This window comes from Trachemys scripta, chromosome 1 (genome assembly GCF_013100865.1).
Source record: "Trachemys scripta elegans isolate TJP31775 chromosome 1, CAS_Tse_1.0, whole genome shotgun sequence".
Classification (NCBI taxonomy): Eukaryota; Metazoa; Chordata; order Testudines; family Emydidae; genus Trachemys; species Trachemys scripta.
In genome coordinates this window covers 309,583,656-309,604,386 of record NC_048298.1, presented here as the reverse complement: position 1 = coordinate 309,604,386, position 20,731 = coordinate 309,583,656, and the positions used below count along the sequence as shown (strand labels likewise).

General features: G+C 43.5%; 1 protein-coding gene across 1 annotated transcript in view; it reads left to right on the top strand.

Moving 5' to 3' along the window:
• Positions 1 to 1,999: 1,999 nt before the first annotated feature.
• Positions 2,000 to 20,731, top strand: part of DDX10 (DEAD-box helicase 10) — a 308,585-nt gene continuing 289,853 nt past the window's right edge. Inside the window, exons 1-6 of the mRNA XM_034758827.1 lie at positions 2,000 to 2,242; positions 7,619 to 7,679; positions 7,888 to 8,018; positions 10,926 to 11,084; positions 11,580 to 11,700; positions 18,171 to 18,360. Of these exons, the coding sequence (XP_034614718.1) occupies positions 2,060 to 2,242; positions 7,619 to 7,679; positions 7,888 to 8,018; positions 10,926 to 11,084; positions 11,580 to 11,700; positions 18,171 to 18,360 (845 nt within the window). The 5' untranslated portion in view covers positions 2,000 to 2,059. The remainder of the gene's footprint in view (positions 2,243 to 7,618; positions 7,680 to 7,887; positions 8,019 to 10,925; positions 11,085 to 11,579; positions 11,701 to 18,170; positions 18,361 to 20,731) is intronic.

The following is a 20,731-nucleotide window of genomic DNA, read 5'->3' as shown; positions in this document are numbered from 1 at the left end:
TAGAATGTGGTCTTGGCACCTGATAACTGACTGTTACACATTCCAATTTCTGCATCTGGCTTTTGAGGTCGATTAGAGTTTAAACATGGAAGGACTTTGGTTCATTTAGGCCTAGTGCAGGAAGGCTTCATCGACACTCGTGGTCTTCCACCCTCCCGAGTTACCTAGGGTTATGCCTAATGACACCAACAGTGCTGTCCAGATTGGTCACAATGGAGCACTCTGGGATAGCTCCCGGAGGCCAATACCGTTGATTTGCGTCCGCACTACCCCAAATCTGACCCAGCAAAGTCAATTTTAGAGCTACTCCTCTTGCTGGGGAGGAGTACAGAAGTCGATTTTAAGATCGACGGAACGGGTTGGTTGTGTGGATGCATTCATTTTTAGATGACCTAATGCGGCTAAATTTGACCTAACCCCATAGTGTAGACCAGGCCAAAGACTCAAAAACTAAGAATTTTTTTTTAAGTATATCAGAAGCAGGAAGCCTGCTAAACAATCAATTGGGGCCACTGGATGATCAATGTGCTAAAAGAGCAATCAAGGAAGATATAAGGCCATTGTGGAGAAGCTAAATTAATTCTTTACATCACTCTTTAGAGCAGAGGATGTGAAGAATCCCACACCTGAGCCATCCTTTTTAGGTGACAGATCTGAGGAACTGTCCTAGATTGTGGTATCAATAGAGGAGATTTTGGAACAAACTGATAAATTAACAGTAATAAGTCACCAGGACCAGATGGGATTCACCCAAGAGTTCTGAAGGAACTTCAAATATGAAATTGCAGAACTATTAACTGTGGTATGTAACCTAGCATTTAAATCAGTTTCTGTACCAGATGACTGGAGGAAAGCTAATCTGACACCAATTTTTAAAAAAGGCTCTGGGACAATACTGGCAATTATATGGTGGTAAGCCTAATTTCAATACCAAGCAAATTGGTCGAAACTATGGTAAAGAACAGAATTATCAGACACATGGATGAACATACTTTGTTGGGGAAGAGTCAACATGGCTTGTGTAAAGGGAAATCATGCCTCACTAAGTCTGTAATTCTATTAGAATTCTTTGAGGGACGAGGGTGATCTAGTGGATATAGAGTACTTGGACTTACAGAAGGCCTTTGACAAGGACCCTCACCAAAGGTTGTTAAGCAAACTAAGCAGTCATGGGATAAGAGGCAAGGTCCTCTCATGGATCAGTAACTGGTTAAAAAGATAGGAAACAAAGGATAGGAATAAATGGTCAGTTTTCAAATAGAGAGAGGTAAATAGTGGTGTCCCCAAGAGATCTGTACTGGGACCAGTGTTCAACATTCTCATCAATGATCTGAAAAAAGGGGTAAACAGTGAGGAGGCAAAATTCGCAGATAATACAAAATTATTCAAGATAGTTAAGTCCAAAGCAGACTGCAAACACTTAAAAAGGGATCTCACAAAACAGTGACTGGGCAACAAAATGGTAGATGAAATTCAGTGTTGATAAATGCAAAGTAATGCACATTGGAAAACATAATCCCAACTATACATATAAAACAGTAGTTTTCAAACTTTTGTACTGGTGACCCCTTTCACAGATCAAGCTTCTGAGTGCAAATGCCCTTATAAATTAAAAACACTTTTGTATATATTTAACAGCATTATAAATGCTGGAGGCAAAGCAGGGTTTGGGGTGGCATTGGGGGAGAGCGAGCCACCGAAGGCAGGGGAATGTAGTGAGGGGGACGGGGTCTCGGTGAAGGGGCGGGACTAGGGTGTTAGGTGTTGTGTGACTGGAAAGTTGGCACCCCTAGATTGAGCACAAGCTGGCTGCCAGGCAACGAGGATTGCGCCCCCGGGCCTGACGCCTCAGGGAGCCTGGCCGCACTACGGGTCCTTGCCCCCGCCCCCATCCCTCAGGGCCGGGCCCTGGGCCCCACGCCGGCCTGTGGGCGGAGGCCGGGCAGCCTCAGGGGCGGGGCTGGGTGACGCGCTCTCCCTGCGACTGTCCCGGCAGCGGCGGCGGCGCGTGTTGGTCCCAGGCCGGGACTCCGGGAGGCTGCGGACGAGCTAGCGCGGCATGGGCGGCACGGGGCGCCGCGCGGGCGGCGGGGGCCCGGACCCGGTGCGCAGCTTCGAGCGCTGGAAGAAGAAATACACCAGGCGCAAGAACAAGCTGCGGCTGCAGCAGAAGCAGCGGAAGCGGCCGGAGTGGGAAGTGGAGCGCGAGGGGATCGCTCGGCTGGAGCAGCGCTACTCGGAGGTGAGGGGCTGGGCCGCGCTGCCACCGGGAGAGTGAGGGGTGGCCGGGCCTCGCTATCCCCGGGGGAGTGAGGGGGACAGAACATGGGGAGGGAGCCATGCTGCCCCGAGTGGGGCATTGCTACCGTCGACTGGGGCTGCCCTGGGGTGAGGGGCACCCACTAGGGGGAAGGGACACTGTCCAGTGGTTGCAGGGCACCCACTAGGGGGAAGGGACGCTGTCCGGTGGTTGCGGGGCTGCCCAGCAGGGGGAAGGGACGCTGTCTGGTGGTTGCGGGGTTGCCCAGAGGCGCGGGGCACTCAGCGGAGGGGGCACTGTCTAGCCCTGGGGAGAGGTGGTGCTAGCCAGGGTAGGGGCTCCCACTAGTAGTGAAAAGGGGCATTGCTAGGCTAGAGCATTGCTCTCTGGAGGTGAAGGGTGCACCCAGTGGGTGATGCCCAGAGGAGCCCTCCAGAGAAGGCGTGGCTTGGCTGGAGTAGTTATCTCAGAAGTGAGGGACACCTACTAGGAGAAGAGTGTATTTATCTGGCTAGAGTGGTGCTGACTGGAGCTTGGGGTCACCCACTGAGAGGCATTGCCCAGCTAGAATGGCCCTTTCTGGAGGTCAAGGGAGACATTCACTGAGGTGATAAGCCCTGATTTGGAATCAGTCAGGTTGAGGCAGCACCACATGGAGTTTGTGTGGGGGGGAGACAGACTTGACTGGGGTGTAGCTTAGCTGTGGTATTACTGTGGGATATTTGCTGTGGGAGATGTGATGGCATCAGCCTACTAGAGCAGCAGTATCCAGAAATGACGGGGATATTAGCTGGTTCCAGCTGAGCTACCTGTAGCGGATAGGGACCTGTAGCGGATAGGGGGGGTCGTGAAGATTGCAGGAGGGGAAAAAGTGAGTGTGTGATTGGGGAGAGGGAATGCTTCATTCTGTACTAGTTGTAATCTTTCTGTTGCTGGGGATGGTGCAACATGGAGGTTTGTAAAATGCCACTCCACCTTAGCAAGTGGGAAGGTTTCCTTAACCATTAGGACCCTACTAGTAGAGTGAAACTGACGTGATTCTTATCTGACTGGTTTCCCCAACAGGAGTGGCAGAGGGCAACTGGGATCCCTTCAGTTTTACTCTGACGCTGCTGCGCAGTCATGACAAGAGCCTTAATCACCATATGTCTACACTAGCACTTTTGTCAGTAAAAGTTTTATCGGCCAGGGCTGTGAAAAAACACACCCCTGACTGACATAAGTTTCTCCAACAAAAGCACTGGTGTGAACAGCGCTATGTCGGCGGCAGATGCTCTCTCGCCGACATATGTTGGGGGTGGTTTAATTATGCTGGTGGGAGATCCTTATGCTGCCGGCATAAAGCGGCTATATGGGAGACCTTACAGTAGTACAGCTGTGCCGCTCTAAGAGCTGTAATGTCGCCATAGCCTAAAAAACAAAACTCAGAGAGAAGGGGAGAAGCAGCTGATAGGGATGGGAGAGAATGGTATTGGGTCCCTCTAACTAGACAGCAGGGGTGAGTTGGTGTATTGGAGAGTAGAGAGAGAGAAAAGATGATTTCCATTCCGCTCAGCAGACTGGAAAACCGTCAAATTAAACAGGCACGTTGTAGCCAAGTCTAACAGAAAAATGTGTAGGTATCAAATAGCATCCTGGGGGCAACACCTGGGCCGGAAGCCCTTCTCCTCTACCAGTAGTCAAAATAAAGGGCATGGGGATTGGCGTTCCCACCATAGCACAGCCCTTGGACCTCACTGAGCAGGAAAGGAATCATTTGAACCAAACTCTGGTTAGTAGGTTTAGTCCTTGAGTTATTAGATGTGTGGCTGTGACTATTGATAACACTTTATGTTCATATGGTGCCTTTTATGCAGAAGGATCTAAGTTCTTTCCACATGGTATTATTTCATTCTTTGCTGAATTGCAGCCACCCAGTGGATAGAACATGTCAGTCAACCTTCACTACGCGTGGGGTGAAGCGCAGGGTAATCTATCTTATCTATTTGAGACTACTGTGTGGGCATGAGTGTATGCTTTCCTCGATTAGGCTTGTTTCACTCTTGTGAGCAAAACCCATAATTGGTGGTGTATTCTTGTATTGGGTTTTTTCATGTTTGTGATAGAGCACACTGAGACTGAGTACAGCAGTGATAATTTTTCTGTTATTATTAGGGCCCTACCAAATTCACAGTCCATTCTGGTCAATTTCACGGCCATAGGATTTGAAAAGTCAATTTCACATTTTTGGATGTTTACACCTGAAATTTCAGGGTGTTGTAATGGTGGGGGTTCCAACCCAAAAGGGGATTGTGTGGAGGTTGCAAGGCTGCTCTAGGGGCATTGCAAGATTGACACCCTCACTTCTGTGCTGCCTTCAGAGTTGGGCTGAAGGCAGCAGGAGCGGATCTTCCTGCAGCTGGAGGAGGCTCCCGGAGGTGGAGATGAGTCTGATCTCCCCCGTGATGCTGGGAGTGCCCCAGCCAGGGGCTGCTAGCCCCAGCTGGCTAGGGAGGGACAGGACTTGCTCTTCTCCTGCATTGGCCCCCCTCCGGGGGAGATCAGACCCACCCCCGGATACATCCCTGGGCTGCAGGAAGCTCCCAGGCTGGGCAGCAGCTCCAGAGCTTCCTGCAGCTGGAGGAGGTTCCCGGAGGTGGATCTGATCTCCCTTTTGCTGCTGGGAGCACCTCAGCCAGGGGCTCCTAGCTGCTAGTCCCAGCCAGTGGCGGATTAATTGTGCCCAGGGCCCCTGGCCAATTTGGGGCTCCTGGAAAAAATGGGCAGCCTGAGCCCCAGCAGGAGCTGCAGAGGTGAAAGCCCTGAGTCCCCGCAGGAGCTGTGGAGGTGGAAGCCGTGAACCCGGGTACCCCGAGCCCCAGCAGGAACCATGGAGGTGGAAGACCTGAGACCCGGCAGGAGCTGTGGAGGTGGAAGACCTGAGACCCGTCAGGAGCCCGGCACTCCCAGCAGCATAGGGAAGTTGGATTTCACAGGCAAGGACTTATTTCACAGTTTGTGACACCTTTTTCATGGCTGTGAAATTAGTAGGGCCTTAGTTATTATGGAGAGGCAGTAACCTCTCCATAGATAAGGATTCAGCAAGCTTCCATTGTACAACTCCATATTAGAACTCCTGTAACTTTATCCTGGAAAAGTCATTTGGCCTGACGATTGTTAAATAAAATTGCTTAAGTTACTCACTATAATTAAAACTACCTCAGTTTCTTTGTCTCCCTCTAGCTTAAAAATGACCTGTTACTATACCTTCAGACTTTATATAGAATTATATTTTGATTACTGTTGTATGCTGGCTACATATGGAGGGGGAAAAAAGGTTGTAGCTAAGCAATGGTATCAGGGTTTTTTTGTGATTATATTTGGGCCCAATCCTGCTCTGATTTTAACACCAGGTTTTTTTTCCCCACTGACTTTAGTGGTAGCATAATTAGGCACTGTGTGTGAGAGCACCTTAGCTGTTTGCATTTTAGAAAGAAAAGGGCTGTTGTATAGCTGACAACTAACAAAGGTCTTCCTTTGGCTCAAATGGTAAAAGTCTATGTTTTTGGAGTTGTGTGACTCTCATTCTGTTTTTGCAGGTTTGTGTGGTTTAATATGAAGGGGTATTAACCTCTTTGAAATTAAAGATGTAAGCACAGTCCTGTTAGAATGCTGATTGGAATTACTGTTGAAGGGAGTGGGTCGGGGAAGAGTAGATTCAGAGCAGCATTAAAATTTGGAAGTCCAGTTTTCTGCCCTTATGAAGAAGGTTGTCTCAGTTCATTGTACCTAAATGGGAAAATTTTAGAATTAAAGTGATGTAAGACAGGACAACTGAATTCAGAACTTTGTCTCTGTTTGCCAGTCCCCCATCATGTAGTACCTGATCACCTGTCAGATATTTAACAATTCCTCCTTGTTTGCAGCCTGCAAGAGCAACATCTTGATTGTGGGAGGGTGTATGTGTGTGAAGGAATTATTGTAATAAAGCAAGGCCTTTTAGAGGAGACTTATGTTTATTTCTGAAAGTGGTTATTTCAGTGTCAGTCATATCTGGTGGGGAGTAAGGGCTTGTCTTCACTACCGCGCTATGTCAACGGGACCTTATCACTGCCTACCTGGATCCCCCACACTAAGCCCCTCCACACTTGGATCCTGCCAGGCTGAGACTGTCTGCCCCACACCTGGATCAAGGGCCAGGGCTGGGTGTGCATGTGAGACGGAGCCCCTGGGTGTTTCTGGGGAGGCCCAGCCCTGGCACTGTCAGGATTGGGTGCAGCCTCACCTCTGAGTTCATGTCTCAGGGTAGGCAGGGGCTTTCAGGGTGATCTCCCACCTCCGTGCAACCAGTGCGTGACCCTTGACCCTGTTGCTGCACCCACTCTGCAGAGGTGTGGGGCTGACACAAGCAGCTGAGAGGAAGCTGTGGGAGCCTTGGCCAGGGGTGCCATTTAGGGAGGGCGGAGGGGCACCCCGCTCGAGTTCCGTACCAGAGGTCTGCTTGCAGCACATACCCCAGCTCCAATCGGAGCTCTTACCTGCTGCGCCATGCAGACAGGTCCCCTCCTCCAGGAGCCAGGGTTTTCCAACGACAGCTCTCGCGGTCAGTTTCCTCCACTGCACTAGGGCCTCTGAAGTGGGGCAGGCAAGGAAGGGATCAGTCAGGGTGTGTGTGTGTGTGTGGGAGGGGGGGGAGGGGGGCGCGGAGGGAGCACAGGGGCACTGGGGGTGGGTGGGGAGAAGCAGAAGGTCCCCAGGGTGGGGCAGCTTCAGAAAAATCTAGAGAAATTCTGCTTTTAGGTTTGATACTGTTTTATCAGCTATTTTGTATGAACATTTAATTGCATGTCATGCCTTGGGCTTTTTGGCAAGTACCATATGGAATGCTTAAACCTTGATTATGTATCTTAGCATATCGTTACAATTGGATGTCTCTGAAGACATTAGATGATTACGTTTAAGATCTAAATTGAACTGCTACTGTACATAATAGAGCTATGTTAAGTGCATATTTTGCTCTACTTTTCCTAGATTAGGAAAAATTGTCAGGGTTAGATAAACCTAATGTAGATTCATAGGTGTCGTTTGTGGGGAGAGGGGTTGCCCCCCCCCCAACTGCAAGCTTTGACAGTTGTGGAATTTGCCCCCCCCCATGCACAGTCCTATTGGTCTGACTGAAGCGGCCTCCCAAATGTAGAAGTCAAACTATGCCTGTGTGTAGACCATTTCCCTCCAGTTAGCTGGTTGAGGTTGATTGCCAGGTACTCCTAGAATTAACCCACTAAAAATTCTACCAATGTTACCAGCAAACTAAAACAATGTGATTTAAATTCCATAGTAGTCTTATATTCTAACATTGATTAAATCCTTTTGTTTCAGATAAAACCAAATGAAATTGAAAGATTTTCAGATTTTCCGTTGTCAAAGAAAACATTGAAAGGTAAGTACACCAACTTAGGAAAGTATTTAATATTTAAAAACACAAACTCCTTAAACTGCCAATGAATAAAAATGATTAAAATTGGTCTTCTATTCAAAGTTCCAAGTTAATGTTGCCACCGGCAGTATTTTTCCTTATGGGAAAATGTATCATTATCCAAGGCAAAATGTAAGAATCTTTTTTTTTTTTTCTCTCTCCCAAATACTAGGTTTGCAAGAAGCACAGTATCGCATGGTAACTGAGATACAGAGGCAGACCATAGGTTTGTCTTTGCAAGGTAAAGATGTACTTGGAGCTGCAAAGACTGGATCAGGCAAAACCTTGGCTTTTATTATCCCAGTAAGTAATTTACCTTCTCATTGGAAGCTTGAGCTATGTAAAGTGGAGGTATTGGATATTAAACAGCATACTTTGGTTAATTGGAGCCAGGAGGAGACTTATAATTTGACTGTAATATTTGTTCACATAAAGCTATGACAGACTAATTTATCTATTGCTGTCTGAGGTTTTGTAAGATGGTCTGGGTATATATTTGTCTCTAGAAATGTGTTGACACTTTGATATCTTGTTCTGACATTTTTATTAAGACTGATTTAAATTTTTTTTTTCTTAATACTCCTTTACCTATATAGTTGACTGCTAAAATTATTTAAAACTGAATGTCTGTATGGAATAAGTGTAAAATTCATCAAGGAACCTGTTTACAACTAATCTTCACTAAATATGTAATACATTGTTCATTGTAGGTTAGGCTAGAGTTCATGAAAGTGGTCTGTAAATTAGACTGAAAATTGGCTCACAAAAAAATATTGTTAGAGGATAAAAGTTACTATTGGTTCACCTGGAAAGTCAGGCTTTGCATTTATTTTCTTTAGTATTATAGAAAGGATTTTTTCAAGTTGGCATCTAAATTGAGGAACCAATCAAATGGTGATCAAGTTGGGCGAGGGGGGACTTTATTTAGTTTTAAATTTATGACACTAGTGATTAGCATTCAATGTAGATTATTAGTTTAGGGCCCAATCCACTTCCATTAAAGTCAATGACAAAACACTGGGAACAGAAATGGGTATTTAGGCAACCTCTCAGAAACTAAATGTGCTTTATGCTAGATCTCATTCGTGCCGATTAGGAAATAAATGTATAGGTTTTGGAAAGGGGTGTGTGTGGGGGGAACAATCTTCTGCATACTATAGCAAAGAAGGAAAATGAGGTTGCTTAATTAATTTATATCTGTAATTGAGATATATAGCTCTTGAAAGAATTGCGTGCATCTTTATGTCCATGCATTTAAAGGGATTTGTAGAGAAGGGGGCCTAGTGATAACTGGGACTAAGTGTCATATAGAAGGAAGCTAGAAAACAATTTTAGATCTCCTGTGTGGCTGTGGAAAGCACCATCAGTAGGGATATCACATCAGCCCTGGTGAAATCTTTTTGTTGTACAGCTGAACACAACAATTTGACAGTGTGTGAATCTGTTATAGTAGAAGTGGACTTGCATCATGGCAGCAGTACCTTTAGTTGGAATGCTCTGTTTCAGCAGTGGTACTGCCTTGTAGGTGTGAGCCCAGTACTCCTGAGGGCATTCTGCGCCAAAAAATGAAAAATTCTGCACACAATATTTTAAAATTCTGCAAATTTTATTTGTCAAATAAATGTGGCGGCTCCAGCATGGCATTGGGGAGCACAGGCCACTGGCTGCACAGAGGTGGGAGATCACTGTGCAGCTCCTCCCTCCCACTCCTCCCTGGGGGGACACGGATTCACTGTTGAGGCTGTACCCAACCCTGACACAGTGCAAGGATCGGATCTGCCCCAGAAACACCACACAGCCCTGCCCCTCCATGCCAGGTGTGGGAAAGCAGGCTCAGCAAGGCAGGATCCAAGTGTGGAGGGGCTTAGTGTTGGGGGAATCTAGGTGTGGGGTGAGAAGGTTCTCTGTGTAGCAGTCTGGGTGCTTGCGGCTCAGTGGGGGATCCGGGTGCGGGGGGGATCTGGATGCATAGGGGCTCGTTGGGGGGTTCTGGGTGCAAAGTTAATGGGACTCTGCATGGTGGTCCAAGTAAAGGTGGTTGGGGCTCAGCAGGGGGGTCTGAGTGTGTGGGTGATAGAGCTCAGTGGGGGGCCTGATGGTGGGGCGGGTATCCAGCTGCTGGAGGAGTGGGGCTCAGTGAGGCTGGGATCCAGGTGCAGCTGGTTGGGGCTCAGTAGGGTGGGGGATCTGGGTACAGGTGGCTCATTGGACTGGTCCAGGTGCAGGGGAAGTGGGGCTCATTGGGAGGGTTCTGGGTGCGGGGGAGTGAGGCTCGGCAGGACGGTCTGGGTATGAGGGAGTCTGGATGCACAGGGGTTGGACGGATGGGGGAGCAGCTCCCTGTACAGGGATCCCTCCCCCTGCAGCTGAGGAGTGATGGGTGCAGGAAGCACAGGGTGGAGGGGCAGTTTGCAGAGCTTCCTACAGCTGGGGGAGAAATCTGGGTGTGGGTCTGACCTGGCCCCGGATGCTGTGCAGGGGAAGAGGAAGTCCCGTCCTCCCCAGCTCAGCTGGGACTAGCAGCTGAGCCCAGTGCAGGGAGGAGCCACCAGCCCTGTCTTCCCCAGTCCCGCTCCACAGTGATTTACCTCTGCCGGCTGTTCTGGGCAACCGAAACATACTGTTGGGGAAATTCATCTGACTGCTTTTGTGGCTTCCCTTTGCTTCCCCATCAGAAAGTCCGTTATCTGCGGGGAAACAAAGAAATCTGCAGGGGACATAAATTCTGCACATGCACAGTGGCGCAGAGTTTCCCCCAGGAGTAACCCAGAAACATTACAGCTGAATAATTTTATTCTGCTTGCTCTCCTTATTTCTGGTACCCACAATTTTAGGAGCAGAATGGTTAGTATTGCACAACTGTGTACCTGAATCCCATTCTCATATAGACTATACAGACTTGGCTGGATGGTGTTAAGTGTTGGGTTCATTACACGTCGAAATTGTTTTAATCTACAAATTGTCTCCCAGTGCAGTTCTGCCCGGTCTTTCTCATATTCCATTATTTGGGAGCTTTGCTTTAGCCAATAATATCAGTAGTACCATTTAGGATAGAATTATAATTAAACAGTAGCCCTCCCAAGTGTAACGTGTATATTGATATAAATAAGTGCTGAGTTTATACTATCTGCCTTTTTAATTTATTTCTTACCTTGGTTACATATTATACAGTAGAAATGATAGGTTTTGAAATAAACTGTAAATTTTCAGGCTTTGGAAAGGTTATATCGCCAGCAGTGGACATCGATGGATGGATTAGGAGTTCTGATAATATCGCCTACGAGGGAACTGGCATACCAGACCTTTGAGGTTCTGCGTAAAGTGGGGAAGAATCATGAATTTTCAGCTGGCCTTATCATTGGTGGAAAGGTTTGTTCTCCTTTAAACTTTCAATTTTTTGTATGGGGAGTACAAATGACCATATTTATCTTTAGAGGAACAATTGTCAGGGAGATGATAGATAGATGGGCAGTTATTGGGAACCCCTGTGTCATGGTAGAAGAGGAATTACTGGGAACCTATGCATCACTGTTTCCCAGTATTTTTCTCTGCTCTATTGCTTATGTCTTTTGAAGCTTCAGTCTTGTGCCTTCCATCTTTCCAGGCAAGGTGACTGAACAGCACTCCCTTTCCAAACCTTTCAGGACTACCTTTCACTTTAAAAGTTATTCCGAAACACTTTCTATTCAAATCAGAGATCTGCATGTGCTGCAGAGATGGCACTCAAGTCTCTGGAGCTAGGGGAGAATAGTGAAAATAGGGTTACTCCTAGTAACTGCTGGTTTAAGACGGCTTGAGTATGCTTGGTGGAGGGTCAGCTTAGAGGTGTGTAATCAGAACTAAACTGTTTTAATTAAATTTCAGGATCTGAAACAAGAGGCCAACAAAATCCACCATATAAATATACTTATATGCACACCGGGTCGGCTTCTACAGCATATGGATGAAACTTCATATTTCCATGCATCTGATCTCCAAATGTTGAGTAAGTTAAAAATGTTAGAAAGCTATACATAAAAAACTTTATGATGTGTTCCACTGTTATGATGTACACCTCTACCCCGATATAACGTGACCCGATATAACACGAATTCTGATATAACGCGGCAAAGCAGTGCTCTGGGGGGGGCGGGGCTGCACATTCCGGCGGATCAAAGCAAGTTTGATATAACGCGGTTTCACCTATAACGCGGTAAGATTTTTTGGCTCCTGAGGACAGCGTTATATCGAGGTAGAGGTATACTTAGACTCATAGACTTTAAGGCCAGAAGGGACCATCATGATCATCTAGTCTGACCTACATATTGCAGATCACAGAACCTCACCCATCCATTCCTCTAATAGATCTATAACCTCTGGCTGAGTTACTGAAGTCCTCAAATCATGATTTAAAGACTTCAAGTTACAGAGAATCCACCATTTACCCTAGTTTAACCCTATAAGTGATCCTTGCCCCATGCTGCAGAGAGAGGCAAAAAACCCCCCAGGGTCTCTGTCAATATGACCCAGGGGAAAATTCCTTCCCAACCTCAAATATGGCAGTCAGTTACACCCTGCGCATGTGGGCAAGACCCACCAGCCAGACATCTGGGAAAGAATTCTCTGTAGTAACTCAGAGCCATCCCCAGCTAGTGTTCCATTACTGGCCATTGAAGATATTTGATACTAGCAGTCGCAGGTTGGCTACGTGCCATTGTAGGTGCCCTCATCATACCATCCTCTCCATAAACTTATCAAGCTCAGTCTTGAAGCCAGTTAAGTTTTTTTTTATCCCCACTGCCTTGGAAGGCAGTTCCAGAGCTTCCCTCCTCTGATGGTTAGAAACCTTCATCTAATCTCAAGCCTAAACTTATTTTGATGGCCAGTTTATATTTATTTATTCTTGTCAACATTGGTGTTAAAATTTAAATAACTCCTGGTATTTATCCCTCTGATGTATTTATAGAAACCAGTCATATCTCCCCTCAGTCTTCTTTTGGTAAGGCTAAACAAGCCAAGCTCTTTGAGTCTCCTCTCATAAGGTAGGTTTTCTATTCCTTGGATCATCCTAGTAACCCTTCCCTGCATCTGTTCCAGTTTGAATTAAGATTTCTTAAACATGGGAGATCAAAATTGCACACAGTATTCCCAATGAGGTCTCACCAGTGCCTTGTATAATTGTATTAACACTTCCATATCTCTACTGGAAATACCTTGCTTGATGCATCCTAGGACTGCATTAGCCTTTTTCATGATTGCATCATATTAGCAGCTCATAGGCATCCTGTGATCAATCAATACACCCAAGTCTTTCTCCTCCTCTGTTCCTTTCAAGTGATAACTCCCCAGTTTATAACAAAAATTCTTGTTGTTAGTCCCTAAGTTCATGACCTTGCCCTTTGCGCTATTAAATTGCGTCCATGTCTATTACTTCAGTTTTCAATGTCAGCCAGATCTTCTTGTATGATATTCCTGACCTCCTCTGTATTGGAAATACCTCCACAAATTTTTTGAGCATATTCCTACTTTTTCTGCCAAGGTCATGAATGACCGTGTTAAATAAAATTGGTCCTAAGACTGACCCCTGAGGAACTCCACCAGTAACCTCTTTCCAGCCTGAGAGTTCACTTTTTAATATGACCTGTTTGTAGTCTCCCTTTAACCAGTTTTTGACCAGGGTGCTGGGGGGGCGGGGGCACACTGAAGTTACTCAATTAGGGCAAACTGCAAAGAGTGTGGCAGACAGTCCCCAAAGCTTTCTCACCATTAATCCACTTCTTGACAAAACCTAACAGTTTATGAGCACATTCCACATAAGAAACATTTTTAGACATTTTAAAATTTCTAAACTATAACCTGTAAGTTTCAGAGGTAACCTTGAAACGTTTTAACACAGTATCCTTTATATTTTACATAATTCAAAGCTTCATCCATACCTATTTCATTGAACACTTGCCCACCTTTCCCAGTCAATCTGGTCAGCAGGCCAGGCATACTCTGTACCTCAGGGATATGCTGAATTTCACATAGACATTTAAAGGTAGATAGAAATTTTTCTGTCTTCAGTATCTTTGTAAATTGGACAAATTCTTCTCCAGCTTTTGTTGTCATGAGGGGATGGATTTCCAGGCTGTTGGAGCGTTTTCTGCTCTTCCAAGACTTTGATCTGAAGTCTGGCAGCTTGCTTGTTGGCTCTAGTGAGCCTTCTCCTCAGCAGCCAGACGATCCATATGCCTTAAATGGGCTTCTTTTTCCAGATCGGCTATTTTTTGCTTTTCCTTATTATCAAAGATCTGTCAGCTTCTGTTCATGCTCTAATTTTTGCTTGCTCATTTCCAATTGCATTCTAATTGCTTCTGCAGGGAATGGATCTGGGGCAGGTGAAGGAGACCCTGCTCTCTGATCACTGGCCATTAACAGATTTTTTTGGTTCTTGCTCTGGGGCCTCTCTGAGCACAATTCTTCAAGGCTTTTTCTGTCAAGATCTTCATATGACCGTGGGTGACTCATTGTAACTGATTTTTACCCTTTAAACGCTCCAATATCAAAATTAATTTTTGACAAGTGTGGGGTTCTGATCCAAAAACCCAATTAATCCGTGGTAATGTGTATCCTAGCCAGACTACGCCACTGTGACCGAGGTCACAATCCCCAAAGCTGGTGGATATTCCAATACTTAAATTTACCCAGCCAGCACAAAACAGCTTCTGCAATATCTTACTGGTTACCCAGAAGCCAAAACACAGTTCCCTTATAGCAACCCAGCCTTGGGCTTCCACCCAGACGCCCCAGTCAAACATGATGAGGATTACTGAAAATCTTAATCATATAAGAAAGTTCTACCAATCACAAAGGATCGGGCACATTACCTTCCAAGTTAATGAATATTTCAGATCTTACCCAAATACATGCTTACAGCCAATTCTTATTAACTAAACTAAAATTTATTAAAAAAGAAAAGAGAGTGTATTGGTTAAAAGATCAGTATACATACAGACATGAGTACAGTTCTGAGATCAGTTTCATAGTAGAAATGGTGAGCTTTGTAGTTGGAAGGAGTTTTTTCAGAATTAGTCCATATGTTATAGTCCAGCATTCATATCCAGGGTGATCCAGGAGGGACTGGAGATTTCAATCTTACGACTCCAGCTTCCCCTGCATAAAGCACCAAACAGATCTGAGATGAAAAGATCAGGTCCCAAGAGGTTTTTATACAGTTTCTGGGCAGCACAGAGTTCTTGGAAGAACAGTAGGTTTTGAAGTAACCTTCTGTTTCCTAAACATCACCAATAAATACTATGTGGGTTAAGATAAGGTAATTTATCCATTAAGCAGGTTATGATAAACTTTAAAGAGATATGATATTATTTCACCCAAGATTTATCTAAATGTTAATATTCCCTTTTGATTTCTGAATCAATAGCTATAGTAATAGACAGAAACTGTTTACATGGGTAACATCTAACAAAATATAAGTAAACTCATATAATTAGTATTATCTCTAATTCTCTAACAATACAGGTTTGTATTTGAGTTCTAGCCTATCTAACATAGAATGGCCCTAATTACTATTTACATGCTTTAGAGACATGTTAGAAAAGTAGTGGTGGGCAACCTGCATCCCATCAGGGTAATCCACTGGCAGGCTGCGAGACAGTTTGTTTACATTGACCATCCGCAAGCACGGCCGTCCGCAGCTCCCAGTAGCTCCCAGTGGCTGTGGTTTGCCGTTCCTGACCAATGGGAACCGCAGGTTGCCCACCACTGCTCTAAAGGTTGAATCTGGGTCAATTAGCCTGTGAGCTGCTTAATCCTTTCTGGCCATCTGTGTAGTCTCCCCTTTAACCAATTCCTTATCAACATTTCTCCAATTTAACTAATAATTTCCCATGTGGAACTGTATCAGATGCCTTACTGAAATCCAGGAGGATTAGATCTATTGCATTCCCCTTGTCTAAAAAATCAAATCTTCTCAAATAAGGAGATCAGGTTGGTCTGATCTACCTTTTGTAAAACCATGTTGTATTTTATCCCAATTCCTGTTTACCTTAACTACTTTCTCTTTAAAAATTTGTTCCAAGGAGGTCAAACTAACAGGCCTGTGGTTTCCTGGATCACCCCCCCCCCCCCGCCAATAAATAAATTGGAACTCTATTAGCAATTCTGCAGTCATAGGGTATAACTCACCAGTTTTCAGATTCATTAAAAATCCTTGCTATTGGGTTTACAGTTTCATGTGCCAGTTCATTTAATATGCTCAGATGGAGATTATTTGGGCCCCCCAATTTAGTCTCATTAAGCTGTCTGAGTTTGGCTTCCACCTCGGATGTTGTAATTTCTACCTCCATATCCTTGTTGCAATTAGCCATCCTGCCACTACCCCATGACTCTTACTTTGCCTCAGTTTTTAATAAGGCTAATGATTTGTTTAGGTGTTGGGCCATGCCTAGATTATTTTTAATTTCCACCCCATCCTCAGTGCTTAGCTGTCCCACTTCTTCTTTCCTTGTTTTCTTTTTCTTGCTATAGAACCTTTTACTATTGGTTTTAATTCCCTTTGCAAGATCCAACTCTGCTTGGCTTTTAGCAGTTCTCACTTTATCCCTGCACTTTCTGACCTCCATGAGGTAGCTTTCCTTGATGATCCATCCCATCTTCCATTCCTTGTAGGCTTTCTGCTTTCTCTTAATCTTTGAGATGTTTGGTCTGAAACTCTTCCCCTTTTTTCCCCTTGCTAGGGATGCAGGCTTCAGATAGTTTCTGCAACTTTGACTTGCAGTAATTCCAAGTCTCCTCCATGTTCAGATTCTTGAGTTCTTCAGTCCAGTCCACTTCCCTAACTAATTCTCTTGATTTGAAAAGGGAAAACTTAAAAAAATTAAGGACCCTAGCTGCAGATCTGTTTTTGTTTATCCTTCAGTTTAGTTTTATACTGAATTAGCTTATGATCACTCGAACCAAGGTTGTCCCCTACAATCAGCTCTTCTATGAGGTCCTCACTACTAGCCAATACCAAATCTAAAATGACATCACCTGTTGTTTGTTCATTATTGTGACTATTTGCTGAAGAAATCGGTCAGATCTCACATCCAGGAAAATCTGGGCCCTACTATAATTAGTGACAGTTGTCTTCCAGTCCCATTAAGCTGTCTTTCTTGGTCAACATTGGCCTCAGCCAGCTCCCCTACAGCACCGTTTTGTTCTTGATGTAGTTTTTGGACCTGTACTTCTATCTTTGACCCATCCCAGAAACATGTCTGCCCCTTCTTCCTTTCTTTTCTGGGTATAGCTATCCTGGTCACCTGAAGTGATGACTAATGGCCCACCCAATTCAGTTTAAGTTGGGTATGCTCTTTTAGTCAGTCTCCAGAAACCTTATTTTTCAAGATTCAACCTAGATTAACTTCTCTCATATTTTTTTTGTTGGCCTTTTGTTTCTTTTTCTACTTTAGCGTTTACCTGAATTCACCTGATTTCAGTTTGCTAGAAGGTTTGCCTGCTTCTAAAGTTTAACATGTGATCTGCAGCACTGGCAGGGGAGAATTCATTACCCTGCTAGCAGAGAGAGCTCTGTGTGTGTGTGTGTGTGTTTCTTCTCTCTCTCCCCCCCCACCCCCATCTCCTTGTCAATTGCTGGAAATGGGCCATTTTCATTAGCACTACAAACAGTTCTTTTTCTCTTTGGCTGATAAAGCTCACCTTAACTGATCACTCTCCTTATAGTGTGTATGGTAACACCCATTGTTTCATGTTCTGTGTGTGTGTGTGTAATCTTCCTACTGTATTTTCCACTACATGCATCCAGTGAAGTGGGCTGTAGCCCACGAAAGCTTATGCTCAAATACATTTGTTAGTCTCTACAGTGCCACTGGTACTCGTATTCTTTCTGCAGTCAGTTACTTGACCTGTAACATAACTCACAAAATACCCAATATTAAGCTCACTATAGTAAATACAATTCATAGTGGACAAGTAAGAGACTGACCATCACAGAACTGCAATTAGCATTGACCCTTGCCTTAGCCTTTGGACCCTCAACTCTGTATGTGTTTATTGCAGCTTGACGCAGGGATGAATTGATTTCCCTGACTACTCAACCTCAGTTTCACCTTATGTCCAGCTTTCTTTATTTCTGTATCGGGCCCTCCTTTGTTGAGAAGCAATGCACATGTAAACTGGTGGATTAATTGCTTGAAACCCTGATCTTCTGCATATGAAATTGAGAGCTGTGGTTCATGGATTATGGGAGAAGTTGAGGACTTTTATAGTAGCATTTCTACATTGAATGAAGTAATGTAAAGAAAAATCAGTGAAAGATCTAGTTTATGTAATTCTTGGTCTAAGTGTTTTTTGTTACTGTTAACATAGTTTTGCAAGTACAGAGACTTCAAATTGAGATTTTTGTTTTTAATCTCAAGGTTAGAATGGAAAAGAATTAAAAAATCCAGTTCTTCTAAACCTGTTTCCTCGTTCTAGTTCTTGATGAAGCTGATAGAATCTTGGACATGGGCTTCGCTGATACTATGAATGCGATTATAGAAAATCTTCCTAAGAAACGCCAGACATTGCTTTTTTCAGCGACACAAACCAAATCAGTGAAGGATCTTGCACGACTGAGTTTAAAAGATCCAGAATATGTTTGGGTTCACGAAAAAGCAAAATTCAGGTAAGTAGTGGTGGTTTGTCTTGGTGCTTGTACTGGAGAAAGAAAGTGATGATAGCTGCACTTTTCTCAACTTCTTTCCCAGCACCTCTGGGAAGTGGGATGTTATATTTCCATGTTAAACCCCTCCTGCTCCACTCAAACACTGGTTCTTGATGTTTTATTTTGAAAGCCAGCAGCTGAAGTGTATTGCGTTGCCAGTCATGGTTCACTTATAATTTTCACTAAGGTGCCTTAGCTTGATCTGACTTTTTAGATATAACTAGATGCAAAAGGGTTCATGTTGTCTTCAATGGCATTTATATTCGGGAGGGTGGGGGGAAGCTGAGCAAACCCAAGTGGAGATAATAGTATTTAATACAATAAAACCTTGCACTTCTGTAGGCTCTTTTCTCTGAGGATTTCAAATGACTTTACAAACATGAATGTTTAATGGAGTGTTAGAAATTCAGAATTCCTGTTTCATGGGAAATTATGAAATTCCAGAATTCTAAAATAGATTTAAAAAAAATCAAAATCTTCATTTTTATTTTTTCATTTTTATATTTTTGTTTTATGTTTGCAAAAACATTAAGGGTGGCTGGTACTCAGTACAGATTGGAACATCTTGTTTTCTAGATTAGTCTCTCGTCTGTGTTGTTATGAAACAGTTTGACATCTGGATCTAGACAATAAGATAAGCACTCGCTATACAAATTAGAGGACCAGCTATTTTTCAATATCCTAGAAAAATGATTCCAAACTAAAACAAAGTTATTGAAAACTGCTACTCTTAGAATTAGTACGCTGAGTGTTGCTTATTTTTGTGTTGATAATGTCAGTGCCAAACTGTTCTGTTAGAACAAAAAATGGGAGACACTTTTATTTAGAAAATAAGATAAAATGTTTCAATCTCTATGTAGCAGCTGCCCTTAATGTTTTAAAAAAAGAAATAAAAAAGAAATGAATATACTTTTGACTGTTTTGTCATAATGACCTGTCTATAATAGCAGTAGTGCATCCTATGATGAGACTTGACATATGACATAGGCAGTATTACCACTGCCATCATGAAATAATGTAAAAATACAAATGAAATAACCTTTCAAATTAATTTGGAAACTAAAGCTTTGTTCTGAAATGAAATTTTGAAAATTTCCAAGAAAAACTTTTCACAGCAAAATTAATAGTGTTTTGAAAAAAAAATCTGGGTTAGTTGAAATGGCATTTTCATGGGTAAGTCTTCCAACAAAAAATTTCTGACCAGCTTGAATGATTAAATCTATCTGCTCCCCTGTGTGATATAAAAATACTTGCCTACTTAACATACAGATGGAGGGGAAAACAAAGCACATTGAAGTAATGTCTTTCCTAAGATAACACATTGGCAGAGTGGAGAACAGAACCCAAGTTCTGACTGAGTCCACTACTCCAATACTCTAACCAACTTCTCAATCCATTGTTTCACATACACTTGTGATAGTATTACTTAAAATATTGGATCCTGAATAATAGGAAACATTAGAAACACAATTTACATTGTTAATCCCTTTTTTGCTTGGTGGAAAAGGATAAAAACACCTAACTAAATATATAGCTACCTTAGCTTGAGGGCTAGTGTAGCTATTAGTACACTCAGTTGCATTTCCCTGTTGAGAAGGGAATATCTTTATTATAATGCTGCCTCATGAGAGCTTTTGAAATATTTCAGTAGCTGCAATTAGACAAGATGAAGCAAAAAAAGAAATAGAAAGTATTTGTTTTGTTTTAGAATTATGATCTTGGCACACGGTATTTCATCAGCTAGAGAAAAACAATTTCCTGCAAGAGATTTACAAAATGGCAACTACTGTAGCATAACTTAGAGCACTACTAGCTGAATAAAAATCAGAGCAGAGCATTGCAGTTTCATCCTCACAAATGGCACCTTCAAGTTACATTTAATTTCAGTCTGGTCAATCTGGGGTGGGAGGTAGAGCGCATCAAGGCAGCATTTTAAAGTATGTTAAGAACTGATCTTTCATGGGCTATTCTCTTTTGTTGTTAAAGAACTTGAAAGTAATTTAAGATGACAATTTAGACTTTTACAGAGAGACTCTGCATGTCAGGTAACTAGTGCAGTCAGTTAAAAATGTATTTTCTTGTACATTTAGACTCTGCTTTGACATTGCCTTAAGCACAAATGATACTTTAATAGGACTAAAAAGAAAGGTTTGCATTTTAGGTCAAGACTGTTTGAATGTCACTATTTAGACACAGGCATTTTTTGTCTTAATAGGCAACTGGATCTAAAAAGTCACTTAAAAATTGTGACACTATTAGTAAGAAAATCATAAGTCTTCAAAAAGCATGAGCCTTTCATTGGCGCTTCCAGGTATGCTTCTGAAAATAGGGA